Source organism: Manihot esculenta, chromosome 1 (assembly GCF_001659605.2).
Source record: "Manihot esculenta cultivar AM560-2 chromosome 1, M.esculenta_v8, whole genome shotgun sequence".
Classification (NCBI taxonomy): Eukaryota; Viridiplantae; Streptophyta; class Magnoliopsida; order Malpighiales; family Euphorbiaceae; genus Manihot; species Manihot esculenta.
In genome coordinates, this window is record NC_035161.2 from 40070409 (window position 1) to 40096345 (window position 25937).

At 35.2% G+C, this 25937-nt stretch overlaps 4 protein-coding genes across 11 annotated transcripts; all 4 read right to left on the reverse strand.

The window, feature by feature from the left end:
* Positions 1–302: 302 nt before the first annotated feature.
* Positions 303–4133, reverse strand: LOC110613981 (soluble inorganic pyrophosphatase 1). 4 transcript variants are annotated; one of them, XM_021755428.2, is made up of 9 exons: positions 2329–2825; positions 1952–2069; positions 1819–1847; positions 1474–1539; positions 1237–1344; positions 1055–1120; positions 851–971; positions 675–756; positions 303–586 (listed from the first exon to the last, which is right to left on the reverse strand). In XM_021755428.2, exons 2-9 carry the CDS (start codon positions 2067–2069, stop codon positions 544–546), a joined length of 633 nt encoding a protein of 210 aa, XP_021611120.1. In that variant the 5' UTR covers positions 2329–2825; the 3' UTR covers positions 303–543. The 4 variants fall into 4 exon arrangements, with proteins under 4 accessions (XP_021611120.1, XP_043804609.1, XP_043804605.1 ...); XM_043948674.1 differs by lacking the exon at positions 1055–1120 and having other exon boundaries at positions 2329–4133; XM_043948670.1 differs by lacking the exon at positions 1819–1847 and having other exon boundaries at positions 2329–2841.
* A 1107-nt stretch (positions 4134–5240) lies between these two features.
* Positions 5241–15699, reverse strand: LOC110613955 (protein LATE ELONGATED HYPOCOTYL). Of its 5 annotated transcripts, none has more exons than XM_021755394.2 (9): positions 15395–15699; positions 15013–15038; positions 14598–14783; positions 14376–14487; positions 14064–14125; positions 8241–8465; positions 6738–8156; positions 6028–6388; positions 5241–5423 (listed from the first exon to the last, which is right to left on the reverse strand). In XM_021755394.2, exons 3-9 carry the CDS (start codon positions 14634–14636, stop codon positions 5338–5340), a joined length of 2304 nt encoding a protein of 767 aa, XP_021611086.1. In that variant the 5' UTR covers positions 14637–14783; positions 15013–15038; positions 15395–15699; the 3' UTR covers positions 5241–5337. The 5 variants fall into 5 exon arrangements, with proteins under 5 accessions (XP_021611086.1, XP_043804599.1, XP_021611093.1 ...); XM_021755417.2 differs by lacking the exon at positions 5241–5423 and adding an exon at positions 5481–5659 and having other exon boundaries at positions 15395–15698; XM_043948664.1 differs by lacking the exon at positions 15013–15038.
* A 1445-nt stretch (positions 15700–17144) lies between these two features.
* On the reverse strand, positions 17145–18643 carry LOC110627296 (protein CURVATURE THYLAKOID 1B, chloroplastic). The gene is made up of 6 exons (XM_021773562.2): positions 18354–18643; positions 18179–18282; positions 17955–18041; positions 17767–17829; positions 17525–17562; positions 17145–17444 (listed from the first exon to the last, which is right to left on the reverse strand). The coding sequence occupies exons 1-6, from the start codon at positions 18508–18510 to the stop codon at positions 17384–17386; spliced, it is 510 nt and encodes a 169-aa protein (XP_021629254.1). The 5' UTR covers positions 18511–18643; the 3' UTR covers positions 17145–17383.
* A 2126-nt stretch (positions 18644–20769) lies between these two features.
* Positions 20770–23353, reverse strand: LOC110623428 (transcription factor bHLH67). The gene is made up of 4 exons (XM_021768372.2): positions 22979–23353; positions 22003–22674; positions 21453–21851; positions 20770–21319 (listed from the first exon to the last, which is right to left on the reverse strand). The coding sequence occupies exons 1-4, from the start codon at positions 23009–23011 to the stop codon at positions 21236–21238; spliced, it is 1188 nt and encodes a 395-aa protein (XP_021624064.1). The 5' UTR covers positions 23012–23353; the 3' UTR covers positions 20770–21235.
* Positions 23354–25937: the final 2584 nt, after the last annotated feature.

Genomic DNA, 25937 nt, shown 5'->3' on the forward strand with positions numbered 1-25937 from the left:
ATGTCTTGTTATTATTATTATTATTAACGTTTCCTTTAATAATTTGATAATCACATGAATACTTATGAACCTTAACTTGTAATATATTGATTGTTACATTAACCATTAAAGATTTTTAAAAATAATATTAAATGTTTATTATGAAGGAAAATTTAATGAAAATGAGATTAAGTTGGTTTGGTGAGCCCATAAAGACAATGGACCCTATCATTACATATAAAGTTAGGCTCATTGCTTTGAGTTTAAAGCCAGAAAGCTATTCAAGAGCAATTCCTTGTAATATATTGACTGTATCCTGAAACTTGATAGTTTCAACTTTCCAATACATAAAGAGCGAAATTATAATATTTTGTATTAAAATATCATTGTTACAAACAAAGCATGAATATTATCATCTAGATTACAGGTAAGTCAAATATGAAATTTAAAATATAAATCTTAATCAATCAATATTGATTAAACAAATTATTCAAAAATAATGAAATCCCAGAAGCAAAAATTATGGAACACACAGCCTCCCGTGTTCATTGTTTCAGATTTTGTCTATCGTCTCAGGGTGTGCAGAATGTACTCAGCATACAGGTCCCTGCAATGACCAACGACAATAAGCTCAGAACCAACTGGGAATCCATCAGTGGGTTGCAAATCTTGTTGATTATTTTAAGGAAACTTACATGGAGTACTGGATGGCATCAACAGCATGGTTTCCAGGCAAGAACTCATTCACTGCAACCTCTTTGTTCTCATTTTTCTTGTCTGTAAATATGTTAAGATTGTAAACCCAACTCCATTGCAAATATTTTAAAAGAAAGTAAAAATGGCAAATTTGAGGGTGAAATTAAAAGGATACAATCTTCGAAGAAACGACGGATCTCAGTGAGGCGATGAGGGGGTAACTCTTTGATGTCTTTGTAATGCTTATACTCTGGATCATCGGCACAAATTGCAATGATCTTGTCATCTTTCTCCCCCTGAATTAGACATAGTTAGATCATTAAATAAGAGAAAAAAGAAGTCACAGTGCTTCGTTTTAGTTTAGAATTTCTTGAGTCACCTGGTCAATCATAGGCATAAGTCCAATGGCCCTGGCTCGCAGAAAGCAACCAGGAAGGACAGGCTCCTATAATATTTAAATACACAATTCAGGTGGATCACAGCGTCAAAAGGACAAAATTGCAAATTAATTAGAAGTAAATAATCCAAGATTCAAGCTTATATTGAATCAATGTAAATTACCTGCATGAGGACCAAGACATCCAAGGGGTCATTGTCTTCGCACAGCGTGCGTGGGATGAAGCCGTAGTTGTGAGGATACACCACTGATGAGTATAATATCCTATCAACCTATTTAAACATAGAGAACAGAGATTGAATTCTTCATGTACACTTCCACATAAAGCTCACAGAAAACTTTCAGTCTGCAGGATTCGGACAATAAACTCAAAAGCTGGATGGGTGCAGTATTCTTCATACCTTAATCAGTCCTGTCTTCTTGTCTAGTTCATATTTGACCTTGCTTCCCTTTGTTATCTCAACCACCTGTATCAGGTTGAAAAAAAAAACTAAATTTAACAGGCTAATTATTCAATTAATTCAACCAGACAGCTAAAAGCTTATAATTTAATTACTTCCCAAATATCTGGAACAGTTATCCTAAATTTTAGCTTGGAAAAAGTAGCAAGAGTGAAAGTTTGACAAAGAAAATCGTTGTTTTTACAAAATTTTAGCATATGCTTATGAGCTAAGTAAGCAGTTGAAAAACAAATTCCACATTTTTTACATGGAAATGAACAGTTTTAAAGGTGGAGAAAAACATACAACGTTGAAGATTGCGGGAGCTCCAGGTCCTGCAAACAACATTTGTTTTTGCAGCAACATCAGTTTCTTACCTCGTAATTAAGCAAATGTAAATACAAACATAACAAAATAAGATGTTCTCTTATTTGCTTACCGATCTCGAGATCATGCCAAGGATGTGCTGCAACAGTTCTCTTCGACATGGATGAAAGGATCCTCTCATTGAGTCTGGGTGAACCACGAGGCTCGTTTCCATTGGTTTCTTGAGCCATCTGCAATCAAATCATCCTCGATATTCATACAGTTTTATAGCTAATCACTTAAATGCTGATCCCTCAAAATCAAAGACCTCATTCTCCGAAAAAGAAAAAAAGGGGATATGTATATGAAACAATCTAGATGATGGCATTTGCGCACATGCAAGAACGAAAACCCAGAAAAAGAAAAAGATTAAAACTTTACAAGAGCATAAACCTTTGAACTTGTATTGATGATCATATGATAAAAGAACAGAGAGAAAACATATGATACCTTGATTTAATGATGATGTAAGAAGTAGAATGGGAAGATGGATGGAGGGGCAATGATCCAAGGCATGCGGTGAGTGTATTTATACATATGGAAAACGAGTGGGAAAAAGGTAGAGAGTCAAAATAATGGATTAGCTGCCTGGTGTCTGATGTGGAGCAAACGTAGCATTCGATAGGATGGCATCCCCTTCCTTTTCTTTTCAACGTTCAAACATATCAATCCTGATTACTCGGGTTTACAACTTAAAAGAGCCTTTTTTTTTTTTTAGAGGAGGGAAAATGTTTAGTAAATCTGGCTTAATTTTATATTATAGTAAATCTCAAAATTGTTTCTCTTATTTGCCTTCCACTTTAAATAGAAAATAAATATACAGTCTCAATTCATTTCTTTTCAAATTTTTTTTCTTTATTCTCTTCCAAAGGAAGAAATGGAAGTTTGTTATGTAATTTGGCATTTTGACCCATATATTTTTCCTTTTATAACTTTTTAATAAAAAATTAATTGCTTGATGAAAGGAAATAAAATTATATTTACCTTTTTTCTACATTGGTGTAAATTTATTAAGCTATGGTGGATTTTTTTTTCTATTTTAAAATAGAAAATAAGAATTTCAGGAGATTTGAAGCTCTCTTAAACGCGTTTCCAGTTGTCACCACGTTTCTACACAAATGTGATGGTGCGCCGTGACAGACTCTTATTTTATTCCCCAATGCCAATTCACTACTCTCTTCTCTGTGCACTACTTTGCAATAATTTGTGGTTTGGTTTTTGGATTAATTCTTCTTCATATTTTCTGAAAGCTTTTTTAAGTTTTTATTTAATTTACTTTTGTTTTTAAAATCAAATACAATATAAATTATGAGATAATGAACAGAATTTCTACCTAAAATCAGTAATTTTAAGTAACGTAAAATTCAGTATATTTGATACACCCACATCATATATAACAACGTGGATTAACCAGTTATCAATGACAATATCACAAATTAAGGTTGATATGCTAGAGAAGGGAGCAAGCGTTTTCACTTGTATGTAATTATTGTGTGATAATCCTATATCTGTACAAAAAGAAAAAAAAAAAAAAATTAAGGTGCATATATAGAGTCAGGAGACAGAGATATTGACTTTGAGAATGTTTCTTCTTTTCTAATTGTGCACTAGCTTCCCAGCAACTTCTACCATCCCAATTTTGCCATGTCCACCGAACAACAGGCATCTGGTTGCTATGTCTGCTACTATCTCTATTTGCTGTCTATGAATTGAGGGTTGCTTATGATAATAAAGACATGGATCCATAATTTCTGCTAGCTTTCCACTCCTGATTTTTTGCAATGCTACAGCTGGGAGGTCTTTGTTCTTGGAGCCTGTAATCAACTCTAGCAGCAACACACCAAAGTCGGAAATAATCACTTTTAATAAGATTCATTCGTAAGGCTTGATGATTCAAGTGGCCAGAACCAGGCAATTGTAACCGATTGATCATCATCTGAAAATCTGTAGCCAGATTTGATATTATGGTGAAAGAAAGAAGGAAATATTTCATTCTGCAAGAAGGCTAAAGACACATGCGATTTTCAGCAGCAATTTTCATTCTCTTGTACCAATCAAGGCTATTTTTTTCTAGTCCTCTACTTTGGTGCAAATGTTACTCCAGGGTACCATTTGCAGGATACTCATGAATCACTAGTGAAGGTGCAGCCAGAGTCAATACAAAATCCAAGGCGACGTGCCATATTCCTGTGTGAAACTGCTGATAAAACCTTAATCCCGGACAGGACCTGCATGAGGTCCCTTTGATCTTGGCACTGTACTTTGAGAACAGCTATATTATAATAACAATATTTATAATATATTACAATAACAAGAGTCGAACTAATGGGTAAATCTCATTCGTAGTCTTAAATATGTGATATATAATAACAATATTTTTAATTTATAATATAGAATTTATTAACATTAACTCTTAATGAAAGTTTTTTCACGTTTTGCACCCCATTGTCAGTCAAAATTTTGATTTGACATTTAAAAAAAAAAAAGGCAACTAACAAAATTGTACTCATCTTTCCTACTCGCACTTCTTTACTCTCTAAATTTTCAGTCGTTTCTTTTTTCCTGTCATTGAAATAAAATAATTAATCTAAATTATTTAGTAAATTTAAACTATATTATTTAATCAACTTATATCACACAAATATGGAATTCCACATATTTCTTCTTCTACCTTCTCACAATTTTAACTATTTCTTAGCAAAATCCATAATTTATTTTTTTTAATACTAAATAATTTAATCTTTTAAGTTTTTATTTGATTAAATTTACCATTAATTTGGTAACGAAACTATTATAAAATATGAAATTCAAATTCAAATATCATAATCTAATAGTGAATGTAAGAGAGACTAATTTGTTTACAGAATTAAACTCCAAAACAATGCTAGTTCTCGCCTCCATACAGATAGACGAGTGTATGGAGAACAAGGGTAGAGCAGCAATCTCATACTCCAAAGAAATGCTTCTACTTTCATTCAGCTTCTCTACCGGTGAACCCCTCCATTCTTATAAAATCCTTCTAATAAGAAACGAAGGTAGAGCTACATGATCAAGTTGCAGTCCCATCAGACTGACTTCTATTTAAGGACCATTTTCAATGCCAATCCCCCTGCCTTTTTTCCAAGTATAAAGAGGGCGTGAAGGTACTTTTAAGAAATCAAGGTAAGATTTGTCGTGCATTATTTTGAACTGTGCATGTTGGAGTGGATTCAATCTAATCAGTTGACATGATTAAAGGAATGCTATTAGTGGATGTATATGTTCGACTCTTGGCATCCGAAGCAAGATGACACCTATTTGAAGGATTTATTTTTGATGCAAATTAACTACAAAGAACTGTAAATATGAATGCTCAGTGCAACTTATAGAATCCTTCTTATATGGCAAGTTTACATGTCTACGTGATTCTCCTTATCCCTTTACCTCTAATGAGAGGAGAAGTTTGGACTATTCGGGCGCTCAAATATACGTAGTAATGAAGAGGCTTTGATGTCCTTTGCTCAATTGTATGAAGTAATGGAGGGGCTTTTCATGTCCTTTGCCTCCTAGTATAAAGTGGAAAGCATCAGTATCTGACAACAAAATTATAGTTCAAAACTATATGCTGCAATGTTAAGAAATCTTATTTGCTAAACCACATCCAACTTATTCATTCATCAAGTTCCAGATGCACCTGCATCTAAGACATAATATAACACTCAGAAGAAGATACTTGATGGCAAGGTTAATTTCCATTTCTCTTCGCATCAGCATCAGCATCAGCATCAGTCTCCAACAAGCCCTAATATGACATGAGAGAATTTAGAAAATATGGTATACAGGTGTAAACGAATACTACCTTTGGATGGAAAGGGCCATATAATCAGAGCCCATTCAATACTTGATGGTTCTTATCTAAGTCTATTCAATGGAGTTTTAACTGCGGTTGCATGGTTCAAGAAAGTAAACAAGTCATATAGACATATGGTACACACAATTGCACGACAAGTCTCGTGATCAGCAGATAATCTAATTTAAACAGGAAAGGAAAATAGAATAAAGGGGGAAATAATTATCACATGCAGAAACAAAGGTTTCTTTGTTTAAGCATGCAATATCAAACTGAAGCTTCCCCTTCCATACGTATCCTTTTGGGGCTTTTCTCCTCACCTTGGCTGCTGGCAGTCACCACTCTGTTTTCCTTGGCCTCCACTGAACATCTTTTGTACGGTTTAAATCCTGTTCGACGAGCCTTTAGCTTTCCATGTCCAAGCCCAATCGTCAGCAGCCCATCCTCCCCACTGTATTCACATCTAGGCAATAAACTTATATCCGATTCATGATTGCTATTACAGCATCCCCATGTCTTGCTGTTGAGATTCAACAGCAATGCAGCTCCATCTTTTCCATCTGTTCTCTGCTCATCTTCAACATTGACCTTCTGGTGTGCCTCATTCTTCAGATCATGTGGTGGAGAGAAGCTTTGCGGCAAGACCTCTCTGGAGAAGAGAGCTTGAAAAGCCATCCGCCCCTGTCCATCAGTTAAAAATAGTGAAGTAAATACTGAGACAAAATCATAAGCTCTAGTCTTCGGGGACAATGTGATTAAAGTCTACTACTATCAGATCACATTTGAGTGAAAGATTTGAAATCCCCCATATTTTGTACGCGAATTGTCAGTTCAAATTGTATATGGTTTTGCACTTGTATACAAGAGAAACATATTCTTTAAAATACATATCCTTTTGGTAGGAATTTGAAATTCACCATCAAATGAATTTTCATCAACATTCATGAATCTAAGCTCCATTCAGTGAATATGCTCAACAAAGAAAGTCGAAATTATCATGACCATATTCCAAAGACAGAAAAATAGTTACCTCTTCGGATACCTCCTTCCATAAATCACTCAGGTTGCTACTACTTCTACTGCGACGGTTACTAAACTCGGTAACCAGATGATTTGTATCAGCTTCTTTTGACTCTTCCTTGTCTTTCTCAAGCTTCTCTAATGCATCTGTCTCTACTTCACTACTAGAAGATGTGTTTGAACCACATGAAGAACGATCAACCTGTTTTCTGTTTTTCAATTTGCCTAATTCATCAATCTCAGGTGCTGTTACTGTCATTTCACGGTCAGTAGCTTTTGATACAGAATTCTGCTTTGTGCATCCACTCTCTTTAGAGGCTGAATTTTGAGCTTGCAAAGCTTCAGAGTGCTCAAGATCCAATTGCTGATCTTCCAAAGGTGGATTTTTGAGAGTAGTTTCCTTGCATTCTGTCTTGGCTGCAGGAACTTGGTCAGCATCCACTGATGGAACTGCAGTTGCAGGGGGAGAACATGTAAAGGCAGAATGGAGAGGTGCACATAATGGAAGTACTCCATGAGCTGCCCACCATGCAGTTGCAGCAGCCACAGTAGCAGCAGCAATAGCAGCCATACTGGGAGCTGAGTGCATTTGCCTTGATGGAAAACCTCCTTGAGCACATGGTGGAGAATCTGCAGAAGTTTCCACATTAGGGTAGGGCCAGAAGGTAGCTGCAAAGCTTGCTGCAGCATGGGCTGCTGGGTTTTGTAGCAATGTAGATGCAATAAGACTCGAAAATGTGGAGGAAATGTGGAGAAATGATCTAAAGTCATCTTGATTGTGGTGAGTTGGAGTAAAGGGCGGAGGGTAAGTCTGCAATAATTGATGCGTGGAAGATCTTGGCCCATTACTTTGATGTTCAGTAGTAGTGGATGGAGCTTGATTTGAGTACAGATTGGGATGCCCGTGAACTTCTGCTGGTTGACGTATGGATTCCTGGAATGACACATCTGATGGAGGAGTTTGCACGCATGTTCCCAAGCTCCCATCTAGCACATGCACAGGGACATGCCTTGGATAATTCTGCATGGCTTCCATCTCATCTATTGGCAAGGCATTATTAAATTCATTTGAATTCTTTCCCTGAACTAATTTCTCATGGAAAGGGCAGGATTCCAATTTTGCAGCTCTATTAGTGCCATTATCCTGAACTGTCTGTTTCACGTCAGACTTATCCAGCTTTTGATTTCCCTGAAGTTCAATGGTAACATAAGATTCATTATTTCCATCTTGATTTACCACCTCCTTCAGTGTAGGTACGAACTCCCTAAAAGAGCATGAGTTTCTTAGTGCCTCTGTTGTGGGTACAGAATTCTTGTTCGCTGAACACACAGAGGGGCAGTGAATTTCTGGGAGAAGAGTAAAGACTTCTGAGCAATTGTCCTCCTGGTTTTCTTTTGAATTTGTTTGCTTCTCATCTTCATCGGGTTTCTGAATGCATATAGTGGGGTAAAAATGATAACAAGGAAAAATTTCAGTTAAATGAATAAAGAGGAAAATGCAAGATTTGTTCACCTCAGGAAGTGGTTCTTTCTCCAAGTCCAATGCTTGTTTATAGTGTGGAAGAGAAACTGAATCCGAAAGCTCTCTGTCCTTCAGTGCCACCTGTAATGGTGTACGACACACACCTGTCTTACGAGGATAAGGATTGCTTGGTTTCCTCTTAGGACGTGGAGGTGGAATGTCTATGTCAAGAGCTTGTCGTATTGGAACACCTTTAGCAACAGCCTCCTTCTCCAACTGCAAGTGAAATATTTGTTAGTATCCCAATATCAAAACTATCAAAACCAAATTGATGGGAGAAGTATAACTTAAATGGTGATATAACATCTATGTTGTCAACAAAAAATGAAACAGGAATTATTCGGGTACAGAAAGAGCCATAAATGTAACATGTCCAAAACAACTATAATGTATATATTTGGAGAAGAGCTTATTCAGAGAATCTCACTCACCTTTTTTTTTTGTTAAGTTGTCTAAAAACACTAGCCATATTGAATTATTTATAAGCAGTAAGCAGTCACATGGTATACAAAGAGTTCAAATCCACCTCTCTTTTCATGCTTTTCATTCAATCTTGGACAATTAGGACTAATTGAGGCTTCTGTCTTGAATTTGAGCTTAACTAACTAATCTCTTTGTTGCACTTACACCAAGACTCATCTTCAAATGTACACAAAGGAACACCCTTCATACATCAGCTTGTGGACCAATTTAAGGAATGTCAACATGAAGTGAATGATTGTTGGAAGTTGATGTCATTTACTTCCACAGACCATTAGAACAATATCTCCTCAGAAGACTTCCAAGAAAGTTTGAAAACCTTAGGCCTGAAGTTTCAAGTGTCAGTCAGGAAACTAGGATTTAACTCTCAAAGAGGAAGATCCATCGACAGCCGTAAAATTCAGATAGATATATTTCTGAAATATTGTTTGTCTTCGGTTAGATCAGACACACTAAATTTCAGCAGAAACATTTTCCACACAATAAGCCAATCATGCCTCTTCACTCTAGAATCCATCACCTTATAAACTGACACAATCTTCCTTTCTAACTTATTTCTATATTGAAATGGGATGCAAACCATAGGATGAGAATTTATCACTAGAAATAACCAGCATGCTCTGGGCAATTGGACATGTAATGAATTCTCTCTGGTACCCACGTGCTAACCAACAATACCTGTTAATCACCGATAAGGGCAAGGAAAAAAAATGAAAACTTTGATCTCTTTTCTTCTTTCCAATAATATAGAAGATGGGACTAGAAAGCTTCAATGATCAGAGTATTAGGTCCTCTAAGAAATAACAGAAATCAAGAAAATTTAAGAAAGATCTTCCACACTTTCTTATATGGCATTCTGTTACAAATTTCGAATTAGCACAAAAAAAGGCCCACAATCCACATCCCACCCTTCCCTTCCCCCCAACCCACACAAACAAAAAGGGGCGGAGAGGGAGAGAGCATTGAAAACCTTATAAGTAAGAGTTTCCTTGTCTCCCCCTCTCCCTCCTTTTTTTGTCTTTGTTGTGAGTGAGTGTTTAGGGGGGGGGGGGTGGGTCCTCCATCATAACAACCAATCATCTCTAATTATAGGTTAGTCTAGTGACTCAATATCAGGACTTCAATTTTTGCAAGCATGTGGCTTGGGGCAATGAATCATCATGCTAATGGCCAAGTTCTATGACGAAGAAAATATGGGATAAGTAACATATGAAAATGGACGTTGATACCATAAGTTTTAAAAAATCGTATGCATTAATTTCATAAATCCACTCCTTCAGAAACAAAGTTGATGGCCACCAGTGGAAATTTCATAAGGAGATATTTGCCCATACATTTATGAAATTTTTGGTTCTGAGTCTGCATGATACACAGATTTTCCTCTTTCCGATGTCACTTTCTTTCATTAAAAAAATAATCATCCCACATTTAAATATCTGCTATCCTAAACTTACTGCTCAACAAACCATTTCAATATGTAGTAACTAAAAAGATCATATTCTAATATTCTTATCCCAGTCATTCTTTTTTGGCCAAATTCATTGCAATTTGAACGTCTAAATTAAGTGAAGTTTTTTTTCTAAAAAAAATCATATTTTCATATTCCCTTCTGTTAGTAAAACAAAAAAGGGGGGCCAGTTTGGCCAAGCAGTCAGCTTGACTGCTTGGCCAAACCAGCCCCCCTTATTATCAAAAAGGAGAATAGATGTTCTGATTCAAATCAAGATAAAGACATTGAGAAAGAGCTACAGACTCCAGTATGCTGATAGAACAGAACGAACCAGAATATCTCTGTAGATTAACCAGAAGCAGATTAACCAGAATATCTCTGTAGATTAACCAGAAGCAGATAGACTAATATACCAATGTGTTTGTGTCACCATCCATAAAAAGTAAATCAGGTTGGAAAGACCCCAAGTTTCCTTGTATTTCCATTCTGATTGTTGGTAGCATTCAGCTAGTTATCTCAAAGGAATGTTCTATTTCATTCTGATATTATATCCTTTATGGAAGCCTGGTTAGTTACTCCTGATTATAATAATTAGCATTACAGAAAATGAAACATGCATTAACAACAAGAAGATCATGTAGAGATATTTATAGATTATGCATTCAAATGAAATCTGGATGCATTGTATTGAAATCATGATTTTGATTATCATAATGTATCCAACAGGACAAATTTAGTATGGAAAACATTGTGCGTCATACATAAGCCCATTCAAACAATATGATGCCATTTGATTAATCGCAAAATACACATTTACACCTCTAAATTTTATCAAAAAAGTCTTGTGGCACCCTACACTTTGAATATGTCCTATAGTACGCTTAAACTATGAATTAAGATGACCTTGCAATCTCAACCAATAAGCAGCTGAATTCTCTAAGGCATATTTAGACCAATTTGAATTAAGAGGACATTTTTTATTGTAGCAAATATAGAATGAGTTTCACTTTCAAAATTTATATGTCGTGCATGCTTATTATTATTAGATTATTGACTATTAATGGTGAATTTGAAGCAATTTGGAGTTTGTGTATATAAGTTATCGCATTTGTAGTTCATGGTAGCTCGTATTGAGATTATGAGGTCATCTTAATTATATTTTTAAATAATTCAGGTTTGTCATTGGATGTTTTAAGAGTTTAGGGTGCCACGAGACCTTTTTTTAGTGAAATTCAAGAGTACCAATATGTATTTGTCTTTCATTAATTTTCACCAACTTTAGAAATATGCTTTATTACATTTTGGTTGTGCTTCTAAGATTTAGGCTCCATTTTTTAACCCCCCCAAAAAATATATTTTTTGAAAAAAATAAGTTTAATTGCAATACTAAAAAATAGTTGAAAATGAATTTTTGAAATTTTGAGTACATTTGAAAAGATTAATTTCTTTGAATAAATAAGATGAAAATGTTTGGATCTACAAAAACTTCATTTTTTTTCTTTTTTCGTCGAATACCAGAGAAAACTAAAAAAGAAAAAAATATATCTGTTTTGGGAGGGTGGGGGGTATGGTGGTTGTTTGTGATTGCTAACAATCCAATGGCCAATAATGGCAAAAGGTAATCAGCAAATCATTGATGCACTAAAAAGTACATGCCAATATTACCCTTCAAGATTCTTTCACTTTTTATAATTTTGTGATAGTATGGAAAATGACTTCCCAATTTGAAATTTTTCTAGCAAAAATTTAAGTTGGCAATTTATGCTGAGCACACTTAGCACCAAAAATTGTGGAAAATGCCAATATCAATTATATGCAGACTCTCTTCAAGACATTTATTAGTAGATAGAGAGATTTTGTGGTCCACTTTTAAACATTGTACAGCCTTTAGAGAAAAAAATCCTTCCTTTCTCTGGTGTCAAAATTGAAACCAACTAGATCAATTGAAGGGAATTTATTTCAGGCAAATCCAGACTACATCAGGATTTGTCACACTTCTTTACTATTAAGATCATATTGATTTCATTAGAACATTAGAAAAGTAACGCAATGCTGGTATGAGAATCCATTTAGTTACAGTGCTTCAAAAACACTAGCAAGCACTGACCAACTTTGCTAGAGTTCGAGATGGAAGACTTACTACTTGCCTCAAAAAGAGCACGGTCCAATCCTATGTCCAGCAGAAGCTAGTTTTATGTCAGAGGAAACTCAAGTAAGCAAAAGAAATATCCTGTTAATAACTGAGAATGATCCCAAGAACAAGAAAGAAAAATACTGCTAAGCTTACGTAGATGTATTTAAAAAAAAAACTTGCTGGCTTAGGAAGTTAGGATATTCTTTTCTTTTTAAATTGTGATTTGAAGTTAGGAAAATATGTCTGGCTGGAATCTTGAGAATACGTGTACTTCTCGTTTGAGAAAAATCAATGAACAGCTTAAAGGAGGTGAGCAATGTAAAAGATAATTGCCAATAACTAAGACATTATTCCCCACATATTTAACCTTCAAGGAAGTTGGGCAGGTAAACCTCAATATGAACTCAAAAAGAAGAGAATGAAAACATGAGTCATCCATCCAAACAAGACAGAAAAAATTATGTCAACTTGTAGGGCAAGAATATCTGAGCTGGATCTTAAAGTAAGCTACAAGATACAGCCAAAAACTAAATGTGGCAACTTGAACAAGCTCACCTAAGTTGGTTGCACACATCAAATTTGGAAAAATTGCTTCACAGGTATGCTATCTTTATTAAACAGAGATTTCCATTGAGAAAGAATGGTCAGTAAACTACGATATGGTCTGTAGTTTCCTAAATTGCCTGTCTATATATATGCTAACTTATAACTGTATAAAAGTAACCTCCCTCATGAACTCCATAAGAAGCCTTTTTGTTCAAAAGTTTGTCACCTTTGATAAGATGAAGGTTCATAAACCAAAGGACTTTGGTCAACATTTTTATGGTATGCATATGGTCCAAGCATATCTCAGGAACTGAATGGACCATATAAATCCTTGTTTCCATTAGTCAGTTCTGGAAGTACTCCAAAGTTACAGTTGGAGAAGCTTTAGATTTGCAAATGACAGTGATTTCATGCCTAACATCCTATATCACAATTCACAAGGATATAACAGCATCAGGCTTCTATTTGGATGCCCAGAAATTACATGAGATTAAACCCGATAATCAGGTAGTAGAATTACATGTTAGCGTGAAGGACATTCAGAGGCTGAATGTGAATAAGACTAGAAAGCATAAGAAAAATTTTAGAAGCACCAGATATACCAAAAGGCTCAACCTTCACAAATTAATTCACATAAATTCAATTGCTTGCTATTTTTTTGAACCTTGGATGATAATAGGTTCCACCCTAAAAAACACAAATTTCTAGGCTTAGTCATAGGCTTAAATTGCCCTTCTAGTACCTCAAGATCAACTTACTTCAGTTTCAAACCTATGATCATTCATAATGTCAACAAGAAGTTTACGAAAACAAGTTAACTGATACTGATGCAACCTACAAGACCATAAAGACAGTGGAAAGGTCAAACATATGAAAAAGAAAACTATAAAATTGATCAGGCTAAAAATTACTCTCCTGGGAGCTTGAGCAATGAGTTGTCAATTATTAGTTAAATTAAGTCAAAAGATACAAGAAAACAGTGTTCCGCAATAGCCAAACTCTTAACAATCTTTCAAGTCTGCGCGCCTGCATGTCTATGCACATCAGGCAGATGAGAAAACCACACATTCGGTTACTTACAGACACTATCAATGAAAAAAAATCTCCAACAGAACTACACATATACGAAAAAGGAAAACAGCAGCAGTACAGGATCATTAAAGTTTATGATGCCAAGAGATACAGAAGCAGAGTGTTGACTGACCTTTGAAAAAAACTTCTGTGCATGACTCCTGATCTGCACAGCAGTCTTTGTCCCTATATGTTCTGCACACCACCAAGAAAGAAACACAAAGAAGAGAAGAGACAGATGTCCAATTAAGAGTAAATAAATAGCATTATAAGGCATTCCTAACAGGAATAGCCAGATCATTCCCCTACATTAATTATATAATTAGACCATAAATTAAAATTTTTTTTAAAAAGAAAAAAGAAGAAGAGAAACAGTTAGAACATTGGTAATAATTGAACAAAACAACAAGGAAAGGGAAGTCAAAGAATCATTGCAAAATATAACCTTCTATGCGCTGCCAAGCTCGTCCATAGAGCTTCAAGGCCTCTAGGAACCTATTATGCTCCTCCTCCGTCCACCGTTCACGTTGTTTGGTAATTGTATAAGGTTTTCTTGTCTATCATTAATGCAACTTTATCATTCAGATACTTCAACGCTCATTTTACTACTACAATTTTCATAGCACAAGGTAATGAAAATTTTAAAAGAAAAAATAAAATTTTCTACCTTAATAACCAAGTCTTCTCCGGAGGAATATATATCCATTACTGGACCTGGGCAGCTACCGCTGCTTCAAATCCTCTCTAACGAGCAATGGATAAAACAAAAACCTCCTTTCATTTCTTGCAATATCGAATGCTACAAATAAAGCCGTTGTTTTCGAACTCCAAAATACCGGGTAAGTGAATACTACTGCAAAAGAAAGAAAAAGAAACAAAAAACCCACAACAATCGATAGAGATCCGTATCTGAACAAATAAGAAGGCAATTCGCATGCACTGTGTATAGCAACGTAATTATATACTACGTTTATATTGAATATAAATACTTTAAGAATCCACCAGAACAGAGAGGGAGAGAAAGACAAAGAAACACTTCTCCGAAAGAACTAAAAGTAAATTCCTTTATTCAGAATCCTCACCAAAACGAACGCGTAGATGCCAAATCCTTTAGAAAGTGACCCAGAGGATAGGAGAAAGAAAAGAAAAGAAAATAAACTTGAATCAGTAATCAACAAGCACATATATATATCCACCTTCCAAATTCAGCAATACATTGCAACTATTCATATCCTAAATTCTCTCCTTGGTTGCCGAGAAACATCCACCAAAATTCAAATCTAAAATTTTCATATCCCTAGTTGAAGAAATAAAGAGCAAATAAGGCAACTATCAGAGCTTAAAGAAGCCAAGACGCAAAGTGAATTAGGCACAGTGGAGATCAGATTTCCTTATCACAAATTTCTCGGCAACCAAATGGAGAGTAAAAGAGCAGAAAAGCCCTAGAAATGCAAGAGAAAGTACCTTCTGTTAAAGCCATGGTGGATTACAACAATAGAAGCAAGGATGGAGTCTCCGATCATGCACGTAACAGGCTCAACGGAGACTCACATGAGAGCTAATAGTACCAGCAATGGTGGATCGGAATCAGGAAGAAAGAAGGAAAAAGGAGCATCGAAAGGAGTTTCTAGAGAGAACAAAAGTAAGCAGTAGAAGAGAAGAGAGAGGTGAAAGGGAGTCTCAGCGAGACCGAAAACACCAGAAACAACAGTTGGGAACTGAGGAGCAATCTCAGCCACTATAATTTCTTGTGGATTTATTTTGTTTAAAATTTAAGCGAGTTATATTTGAGGTTGCAATGAAGTGAAGGAAGGAAGCGTAAACTGAGAGGAGAAGATAGAGAGAGATGATGCCAGACGGCGAAGATTTAGTGGCTGATTAGGCTAAAGCCCACCCTTGCACTTTTTGTAAATTGATTATTTTGCCCAATTGCCTGTGCATCCATCTTCAAATCTCAGCCACAAACTCCAACGCTAGTGAGGTTATCTACGTAAAAGCGCATCCAGGTATGCCTTTGGGTGGGCCCTCTAGTGACGTGGCCCCTCTGAAAGAACTGGTTTTATCAGGTAGTGCTTGTGTACGTGCAGTATGAAAGGAGGACGCTATTTTGCCAACGTGGACATTGCCACCGCTACGTGGCTGTTTCCCAGAAAAGTGGTGAAGAGCACGAGGGCGACCCGTGCAGTCAAGTGCAGCTTGTGCAGTTCGTGCAGTGTCTATGGACGGTGGTTTTTTGTAGTAGGCCTTTGCTATGCTACATGTGAACGGCCTAGCCCAACAAGGTAGGTGGCGGCTCTCCCACGACTGATGCATCTTTCTGGCCTAGTTAGAGCCCAATGAAAAATGATACATCAACTTTAGCCCAACTCATTTACGTAGAGCTGATTCATTAAAAATTTAAAATCAACTATTTTTGTGTCTTAAATTTACTGTAATCTGAATTTAACGAGCATGTTAAAATGAGCTAAAGTGACGAATTTTAATAAAATAAATATTATAAATTCGAATTAATATTATAAAATTAAAAAAAATTAAATTTAAATTTAACTCCTTTAAAAATTGAGTCGAATTTTAATTTACGAGTCGTTTAATTCATTTATATTTTAACCGCATGTTAGTTGATCCGTTATGCAATGGATTCATTTCAAGTTTTTCAAATCATGATTTGATGGGTAGATCAAACCGGCTGATGCTCTAATTCCTAATTAAACCAGTTTGGAATAACAACCATGCTGTCGATTGTAACACCCACTTATAATATTTCTCTTTTATATATTTTTAATGTCATTATATATTTAAATAATTAATTTTATTTGAAAGTAGTATGAGAAGTTACGGTTAAAAAACTTTTAAAAGGTACCGACTGATTTTATTTTATCAGTCTTCTGTTGTCTTGCAAAAATACTTGTGCACTATGTTGCTCTGTTTTTTTTTTTCCCTCTTCCTGCAACGACTTCCTATATATATATAAGTAGATTCCATGAAGTCTAATTTTTTATAGGTGCTAAAACTAGTTTTTCCTCTTTAAACTTTTTTTTCCACTTATATATTATTTAATGATTGGTTTGTCATTTCATACATCCAGCCACATGGAATAGCAACTCTATTGTATGGTATAGTTTATTGCATCAATCATAAGCAACTATTTTGCCACATTGGTTATGATGAATTAATATGAGACTTATTATGATCAAGAATTATAGTAAATTCATTATACAGACAATGATGTTTCAATAATTTCTCCATAAAACAACGTTAGAGTGTAGAGAAACTAAACATTTAATTACACGTGTCTTAGATATAAACGTACATTATTACATGGATTTTATTCTGGTTCGGAATCTTACGCAAACCAAATGAATCATGTTTAAGAATTCCTTGTGCACAATCCTGCAAAATGTTTGCTTCAGAGCTTAATGACTTCACCTTCACTGCAGCAGAAGATTGATTCCCTTAATAGCTGCTCCCAGTTATTTCTCTGTACGTGGCTTTTATTTTCGCTACCAAAGCTTCCCTGCAATTGACCATGGCGCCTGTTAGTCTATATTTACAATTTGCTCTGGAAATCTCTTTTCTTTGAGTAACAATTTATACCTCTCAGGTCTGAAAATGATGTTCTTGTATGCAAACCACTGCAAGTAAAGAATTAAAATCAGCTAATGCTTAGCAAATTAGATACAAAAATATTCTTTGTGGAACACTACAGCAATCCATCAAGAGCGCAGTACAGTGGATGGACGTTGAATGCCTGGCTGTTCATATTTAATAGGGGAATGAAATATTATGGAAATCTTGCTTGATTTGGCATGAAATTTAATTAAATATACTACACTTACTCCTGTGTATCCAATGCCCACAACCTCAAGAACCCCAGGAATCAAAGGAAGCCTGTCAATTGCCTGTTTCAAAAAAGTAAACAAAGCCCCTTGAATTTCTCTGCCTTACTGTGATAGGATCAATACAGGAAAGGATAGTAATTATAATTTCATCAAACGAGATAAATGTGCATGTTTTGAGACCTCACCGAGATCATCCCAGTGGAGCCCCAAAGGGCAACTACACCAGCCACTGCCAGTGAAGACACAGCATACTTGTCTTCTACCTTATCCCACTGCAGGCCCAACAAAATTTCAGGTGAAAAAAACTCCATCCTTTTCCAGTTCAGCATAAAGAAAAACAAACATGTTTGAAAAGTTTTTCTTTCACTTCTTTAATAAAAGGGGGGGAAAAGGCTAAAGTCTAGCTTACAGCTTCCTGAAGTGTCTTGACCAACTCTGGCGGCTCAGTTGTAGCAACCTCAGCTGGAGCCTCTCCTGTAGCCATAGCCATAACATTCCGGGCTATCTTTCGACCTGAGAAAATGAACATCAGCGATAGATAACTCCTTCTATACGTATGACGAGTATATCTGCATTTGACTCACAATAAGCAGTGGTCTTCCCGGGGAGGTTCTGAGACTGAACAGGAGGAAGAGGAAGTGTGGGGAGGGTCACGCATTGTGGTGATGCAGCTGTTGATTGGCGAGGAGCCTTGGCGTCAATAAGGCTTGACGAAGAGGAGATTGATAAGGTCGAGGCCATGGTTGAAATGAACCACTACAGGTTATATTAATTATTCTAGTGACCTGTGAGAGATTCTAATATATAAGGGAGTGTTTATTTATTAGTTATGTTTTTTGGCTAATACTTTTCTTTCTGGGTTTAGTTGAAGGTGTTTGATAATTTTGATTGGGGATGCGGAGACGGGACCTCTTCCGGGTATGGAGCTAGGAACCACTCGTTCCTTTGATCCAGATAGTGCTGACATGGCTGTTTGATTGCCAATTAATTATTATATCTCCCCCGTCTCCTCGCTCTCTGCTCATACTAGCCAAATTTACTCTTTTTCTGCAGCTGCTCATTGTTTTGCTAACAAAGCCCTTAAGAGATTGTTCTTTCTATTTTAACCCCATGGCTCAAGAACAGTTTGTGTTCTCGTTATGCCCGCATCAGGCTTAGAAAAGGGCAAAATTAAAAATAAAAATCCTATTATGTACTTAACCCAGAGCAAAAGAGTCTTTCCAAAAAACAAGACAGTCGCCTTTGGTCGTTGATGTTCAACGAGCCCAGCATATTTTTCTTTTAATACGAGCCCAGCAAACTGTTAATCCACACATTGATGTGAGAAACTAAGAAGAAAGTTCACAAATAAATTATGGAAATCTATTTTATAATTAATTATAACACGTACTTGATAAAAAATTTTTTAAAAAAAATAAAATACGTCATTAAAAAATAAATAAAAAAAGATAAAAAGTATCCACGTATATTATTTTAAAATTATTATTTATTTTTATATGATAATAATATATAAATTACTTATTATAATTTTATTTTATTTTTTAAAATTTTTTTAAAATATTTAATAAAATTTAATACTTTTAAAATAAACATAATTAAAAATTTTTTTTTTAATATATATAAAATAAATAAAAATTATAAAATGGGTAGCATATTTGAGAATTGAGAGTGGGCTAGTAAATTGTCGTTGGAATTCGTGGTTGGTACTGCCCGTACATGAATTTTTCTATTATTTTCGTTGGAACTTGAAGGTGTGAGTGGGTGGATTGTGTTCTTGACTTTGAGCTTCAGCTTGAGATGCTTCATTTCTTGGGTAAAGGCTAAAAAGTGCAAATCTCGGACAATGATGAAATTAAAATTGGTTGAAAATTTGTAAAAACAGGTAATGAAGTACTGCAAATTATTCGTTGAGAGGATTTTGTTCAACCTTCTTTTCTACTTCCGATGCGGCTACAGGAGCCCCTAGAAGAACACTTTTGGCTAGATAATTATAAATCTCGAGAAAAATAAACAATATTCTAATGCTAATGCTAATAATTATTATTATTATAAATTTGGAAATGTACATGATGGGCTCACCTTTCCAAATAAGTCAGTCCCTTATTCCAAATTCTTTCTCCGATGTCCTTTTGGAACCACGATTATCAAGGTAGCAGTTGCCCGAGGGTGTTAGTTCCCCTAGATTTCTATTTTCTCCAAAAAAAAATATAGAGGTAGAATTTTTCTGTAAGAAACATGCTTGTGATGGGATCATGGGTTCTTTGACATTTTACTAATCTATATGAATTTATCCCATGTAGGCACTATTATTTCTGATTAAAGACAATAAGAAAAAGTTTCAAGATTTTAGTAAGACTGGTAATGGAAACAAAATGCTAATCATCATCGTAGTTGCAGGTGCAGTGGCTTAATAAAACCTAGAAAAAGGTCGTAATTATATGATGTTGGGAGTGATGTCCTTGTCCACGGCTAAAAAGAGGAAATAAAAAAAGTGTTGGGGGGATGGGGGGACCTGTTGAAAAGAAGAGACTCAAAACGGCAACAATAAAAAAAAAAAAAAAATCAGTAATTAAACAAAGGTGAGCAGTGCTTTTTTTTACAAAGAACAAAGGTGAATAGTGAATTAGTGATATATGTCCCTGACCAGACGTTCCTGCTGCTACTGCACATGGAGATTTGTGCTCTTCTTCTTCTGACCCTTATGACAGTTTTCAGACTTGGAACGTGGCTTCCCTTTCCCTCGCCCTTTGACTTAATTTGCCCACTACCCTTTGCTCTGCTCAATCCTTTCTACCGCGTCATCTCATGTGCAAAATCAATTTATCTCAAGCATTTTCCTCTTGATGGAAGTAAAGCTATACTAATCAAAGCTGGTTATGCAAAATTGTTACCCAAGAAAATTAAGTTGCTGAAACTCTTTAATTTTTCCAAATTCCTTGCCTGCTGGATGGCGAATTTTACTACTGTTATTTAAAAAAAAAAAAAAACAAACACCAAACAAAGCAGAACCCAGAAGCGATGGAATAGAATTTGTACAAAAGCCAGTTGAAGTCGAAAAGGAGGTACGAAGAACAGGCTGCATGCGCAGTAGAAAACTGCACAATATATGGCGATAAAACATCCATATCCATAAAGTCAATTTAATATAATATAGCCCCACTCTTTGACCTGCAGGCAAGCTCAGCTCCACCAATGGAACATCCCAATCACGCCCATGCTATCTACCAACTAGCGCTGTCAACAGATAATATTACAAGTTTTTCTTTTTAAATTTTCTAATGAAGTTGAGCAGTAAACATCGTCTGCTTTGTGGCCCTGGAGACAATTAATGGAGCAACCCTGTGTTTATGTTCCCCGTCGACCATCCCCAAAAACCCAGTTCCAGCTTTTCTCGTCCGTTTTGAATACACTGTAAAGGACACTTAGGGTCATAGAGTCGGCTTGCGTACTAGTATCATTTGACCAATCAACTGCCGTTGGTAGTGCTGAATATTTGATCAACTGTTGCTGCTATTTCATCCGCTGATTCCAGCTTACAGTCATCCTCTATCTACCGTTGATGTATTATTATATCCACCAAAAATTTAAAAAGAGAAGAAAACAAAAAAGCGTAAGAAAATAGGGTTTGGGAAATTGAAGGGAGTCAAACTGGTTGACTAAAACAATCAGCGAAGGTAAGGTACCTTAAGATTGAATGAGTAAAGAACAGAAGTTTCGGAAGACGTGATGTTAAGCTCCAAAACTAGAAGGCTAAGATCCTCCAATGCAGCGATAGCTCTCACCAACTGGCCTGTCCTCCTTTCACACTGAATCTTCAATTTTACATGGTTTTGTACGGCTGTCACCTCTATCACAGCTGCCTCTGATTTTCTCTTCACTTTAGCTTCCTCTTCGCTATTGCCACTATCCCTCTGGATATTACACTCTGCCTGCGGTGTAAACAATCCGTTCGACGAAATGCCCATGGGGGTTGCTGCTGGTTCCCTTTCTTTCATTCTCTTTTGCGCTTCCAGAGACTGTAGAAGCTGCTCTAGCTGCCTCACGAAGTCTATTGCACCTCCTACAATCGACGCTTGGTCACCCTTTTAACCAAATGAAAAACAAAAATGGAATGAACAGCCAATAAAGATTTTTAAAATAGATAATTAAGAGACTTTCAATTTGGTAGAATACAGATTGAATTCTCCAAAGACCGTGAAATGGAATGCATAATTTTTCAATGTACGTGATTACCCTTTCAACGTAGGAGGAGGGCATGAGAGACCGGAGAGAATTGAGATGGTCGTTCATTTGGCGACGGCGGTTGCGTTCGACGGCAATGTGGGTCATGCGCTGAGTCTCTACTTCTTCTTTGTTCTTTATTTTCCTTGTTCGCTTTCGCTTTCTCCGTTCCTTAGGGACTATCTGAGAATGTTTGGAGCAGTTGGTCTCGTTAAGTGTGATCTGTGGCTGAGTCCACGGGAACAAGGAGTTTTGTTCTTTGCCTACTGAGTTGGCTCGTCTTTGGTTAGACTCGGGGCTTGCATCTTCAAGACACGAATCTGAAAGTGGGTTCTGAAGGCCTTTGGTTTCAGATTTGGTTGGTGAGTGTAAATCAGATATGTCATGGGTGACACAACTTTCAAGCTCTAGAGCTTGAACTTGGGTTTTCGTTTCATTGATGTATGTGTTCATATCCCATGGCCTTGTGAGGTGTTGAAGTTTCAATAATGTCTGAAAGTTAGGTTCTCTGAAGGGGAAAAATGGTGGGGATTCTACACTTTGTAGCATTTGAGGAAAAGGCATTCTGTCTTCCAAACTTGACATTAAGAACAGAGGTTCTTCTTCTTCTCCTTCAAATCTCAAGCTTTCTGTGTTTATACATCCTCCTTGTAAGCCCTCTACATCCAAATTTTCACCTAAGAACTGCAAGAAAAAGAAAAAACAAGAAAAGGAATTGTGAAAAGAAAAAGAAACGAAACAAGAGAAATTCTTGGGGTGGGTGGATGAGATGGAGGATTGGGTCTCAAAAGAGAGACGGGGAAGGAAAGAAGAATAAGAATAGAAAGTTACAGAGGAGAAACAGCGAAGCAGATGTTAGCATTTCCAGTAAGACAACACAAAGCATTGTATTTAAGGGTTTGAAGAAGTAAATGCAGTCCAATTCTGGGGTTAAAAGAATTCCAGGAAAGAGAAAGCTAAAGGTATTAAAATGAGAAAAGAAACATACACAAGAATCAATGGGGGCTTGGCGCCTCTCCATTACAGCTGAGCAGAAGTAAGCCTTAAATTCTCTCTCTCTCTCAACATTCCATTGTGAAGCTAAAAGAACAGTATAGCAATAACTTACCGAAAGCTTCAAATTGACCCATTGATTTAGGTTAATTGTTAAATAGCCTTCTGATATATTTTTTTATAAGCAGTTAAGTCCTTTAACTTCTGTCTTCATTCAATCTCGCCCTTGGTTGTTGCTTGGTGAATAGTGACTCTTGCATGCAAAAATAGTACATCAACTACTTTTCTCATCATCTGTAACAGAGATCCTTTTTCTATTTGGTTCAAATAGTAAACTATGATTTGTTAGTAATTGCAGCTATAATTATATAAATTCCTTTTATATTTATTTTCTCTAACTAATGTGGGATAATTCAGCATTTTAACCATCGATCCTCATCATAAATTTGCTGCCATATATCAAATATAATTACTAAATTATGACCAAATCTTTTGATATTGTGGTTTGCATTTGAATTTTTCAGAGGCTTGTTGTGTAACTTGGATTGGGCAAATTCCCGTGAGAGATTGATGGCATCCGCCATGGTTAAGTAAGGTTGATAACTATGGAATTCAAGCAAATAAAAAAAAGTTTAAACATAAAATTTATCTAGATAAACAAGGAAAACTCATTATTAATTTAACACAAAAATTCCATTATATCAAACATACATAATGGACAAATTTATTTAAATTCTATTAAAAATTCATAATTTTCCCTCTCAAGTACATTAATTTTGCTAAACAATAAGGAAAATCAATAAACAAAACTTACCCAAACCAATAAATATATAGTGTTTAAGAGGAAAGAAAATAGACAAAAGGAAAAACAAATAGCAGAAAAAAAGAAAAATCTAATGAAGGAATATTATGGAATTTTCATTTATTTTGCATTAGTGATAGAGATGTTATAAACTCTAAATCCCATATTTAAACATATAGATATGAATTGTAGGAATACTCTTAAATCAATAAAATTATTATTTATGTTTGAAAAATTGGAAGAAAATTCTCTCTGTATCAGATTTTAGATATATTTTTATGAATGAAATTTATTATAATTTTAATATATATGGTATTTTTAAATTGATTAGCTACACGTACGTGAATATATAGAAGATTTATCTTTGTAGTGATAACAGCCAAGAAGGAGAGACCCCAATGATACAATACATAAGCATATTATATATATTCTTTTTTGTTTTCTGATGCTGTAGATACTCTTGCATAGAATTATATTAAATGAACTATCGAGCAGGATGAATGGAATATCCAGCCACAGATGGAGCCCAAGTGAATTGATGTCTGATGTCTGAGGATGGGTGAAAACAGAGGTGGAAAAAAAAAAAGAAGAAAAGAAATCCAAGAGTAAGAGTAGGAATGATGGTGAGAAACGAGTAATTATAATAAACTGAGAGAGGATTTATAACAGATGTATACATGGAACTGAAGAGAGTTGGTGAAGACTGAGAGAGACCAACTGTTGTCTGGTTCCCAAGGTCCCCTGCATTATTGGCGGTGGCAGTTTTGTCCGGCAGCGGGGACAGACTGTTGTGGGGACTCCTCTCTCACCCCTACATCATCAAATTTTAATAATGCTTTGGGAATACAGTCTATCTTATAATAATCAATTTTAATTTTTTTTCATACAAATGAAGTATAGAAAAACAAAACAAAAAACTAAACAAAGCTAGCGAGAATTACATGAAGAAATATAATTTCTTAAATATTTCAATTAATAAAATCATGCATAGCAATAAGGAAGAAGAAAAAAAAAATCAGATGACCGATGGCCAGATTTACAACATCGTCGATTAACTTTACAATAATAATGTCATAGAATCATTTATTAATATCGAATAATAAGTCTTAACATTGAAGCACTCCGAGGCTTAGCCTGGTAGAAAGTGCATTTTTGTAGCTTTGTGAGGTCAAAGGTTTGACTCCCTCACCCCTATTTCAAAAAAAAAAAAAAAGTCTTAACATTGAAAAATAGATTAAAAAAATATAATTTAATCTCTTTCACATAAAACTGTAATAAATTTAAGATTTTTTTAAAATCAACCTCAACCAGAAAATTTTTAAATTTTATAATCTCATAGACCGTATAAAAAAGTATTTAATTCGGTCTGTATTGAATTACAAATATTCAGTCTAACAATAAATTTGTTTTTAAACTCCATCTATCTGTATTTAATTTAATTCAACCTTTTTGAAGAAATTAAAAAAGAAGGCAATAAATTTCTATAATTTTAAATATTAGTAGTAAAAAAATTAATATTTTATTATTAAAAGTTAAATTATTTTTTTAAAAAGTGTCAAATTTAACCATAAGTCAAAATTAAATAAAATTAAACATCATCTCAAAATTTAAAAGAGAGGAAAAAAGGAGATTTTTTTTTTCCAACAGTATATCGACACATCTGTGAAGGTTTTATTATTATTATAATATATACCCCTATTTTACTTACGGTTCTCATTTTTACCCTGGAGCTGATATACAAAGCACATGGTATTCAGCACGCAGTAGTACGAATATGTCAGCCTTTGGCATCTTCGGAGTGTTGCTACTTGCCTACTAAAATACCAATGACGTAAGTTTTCTCATTGTTATTGTAAAGAAAGGGGTCACTGTTGTTTTTATATACGGTGATGATATGCGATTTGATGCGTTTAATGAGATGTGTAATTGTGGATTAGGGGTTTAATTTGATGGAAAAGTTAATAGATTAAATTTCAATTTGGAGGGATTAAAATTCAGAGAGATTTATGCAGATTTAAAACCCAATAAAATTTATTTTTTAATTTGGTTGGTTTAAAGTTGTTTATATCTTGATACGCTTGTGCTAACATATCATTAGCATTGGATTGATAATAATTTGATATAAATATCAAATGATTTATTAATAATAAAT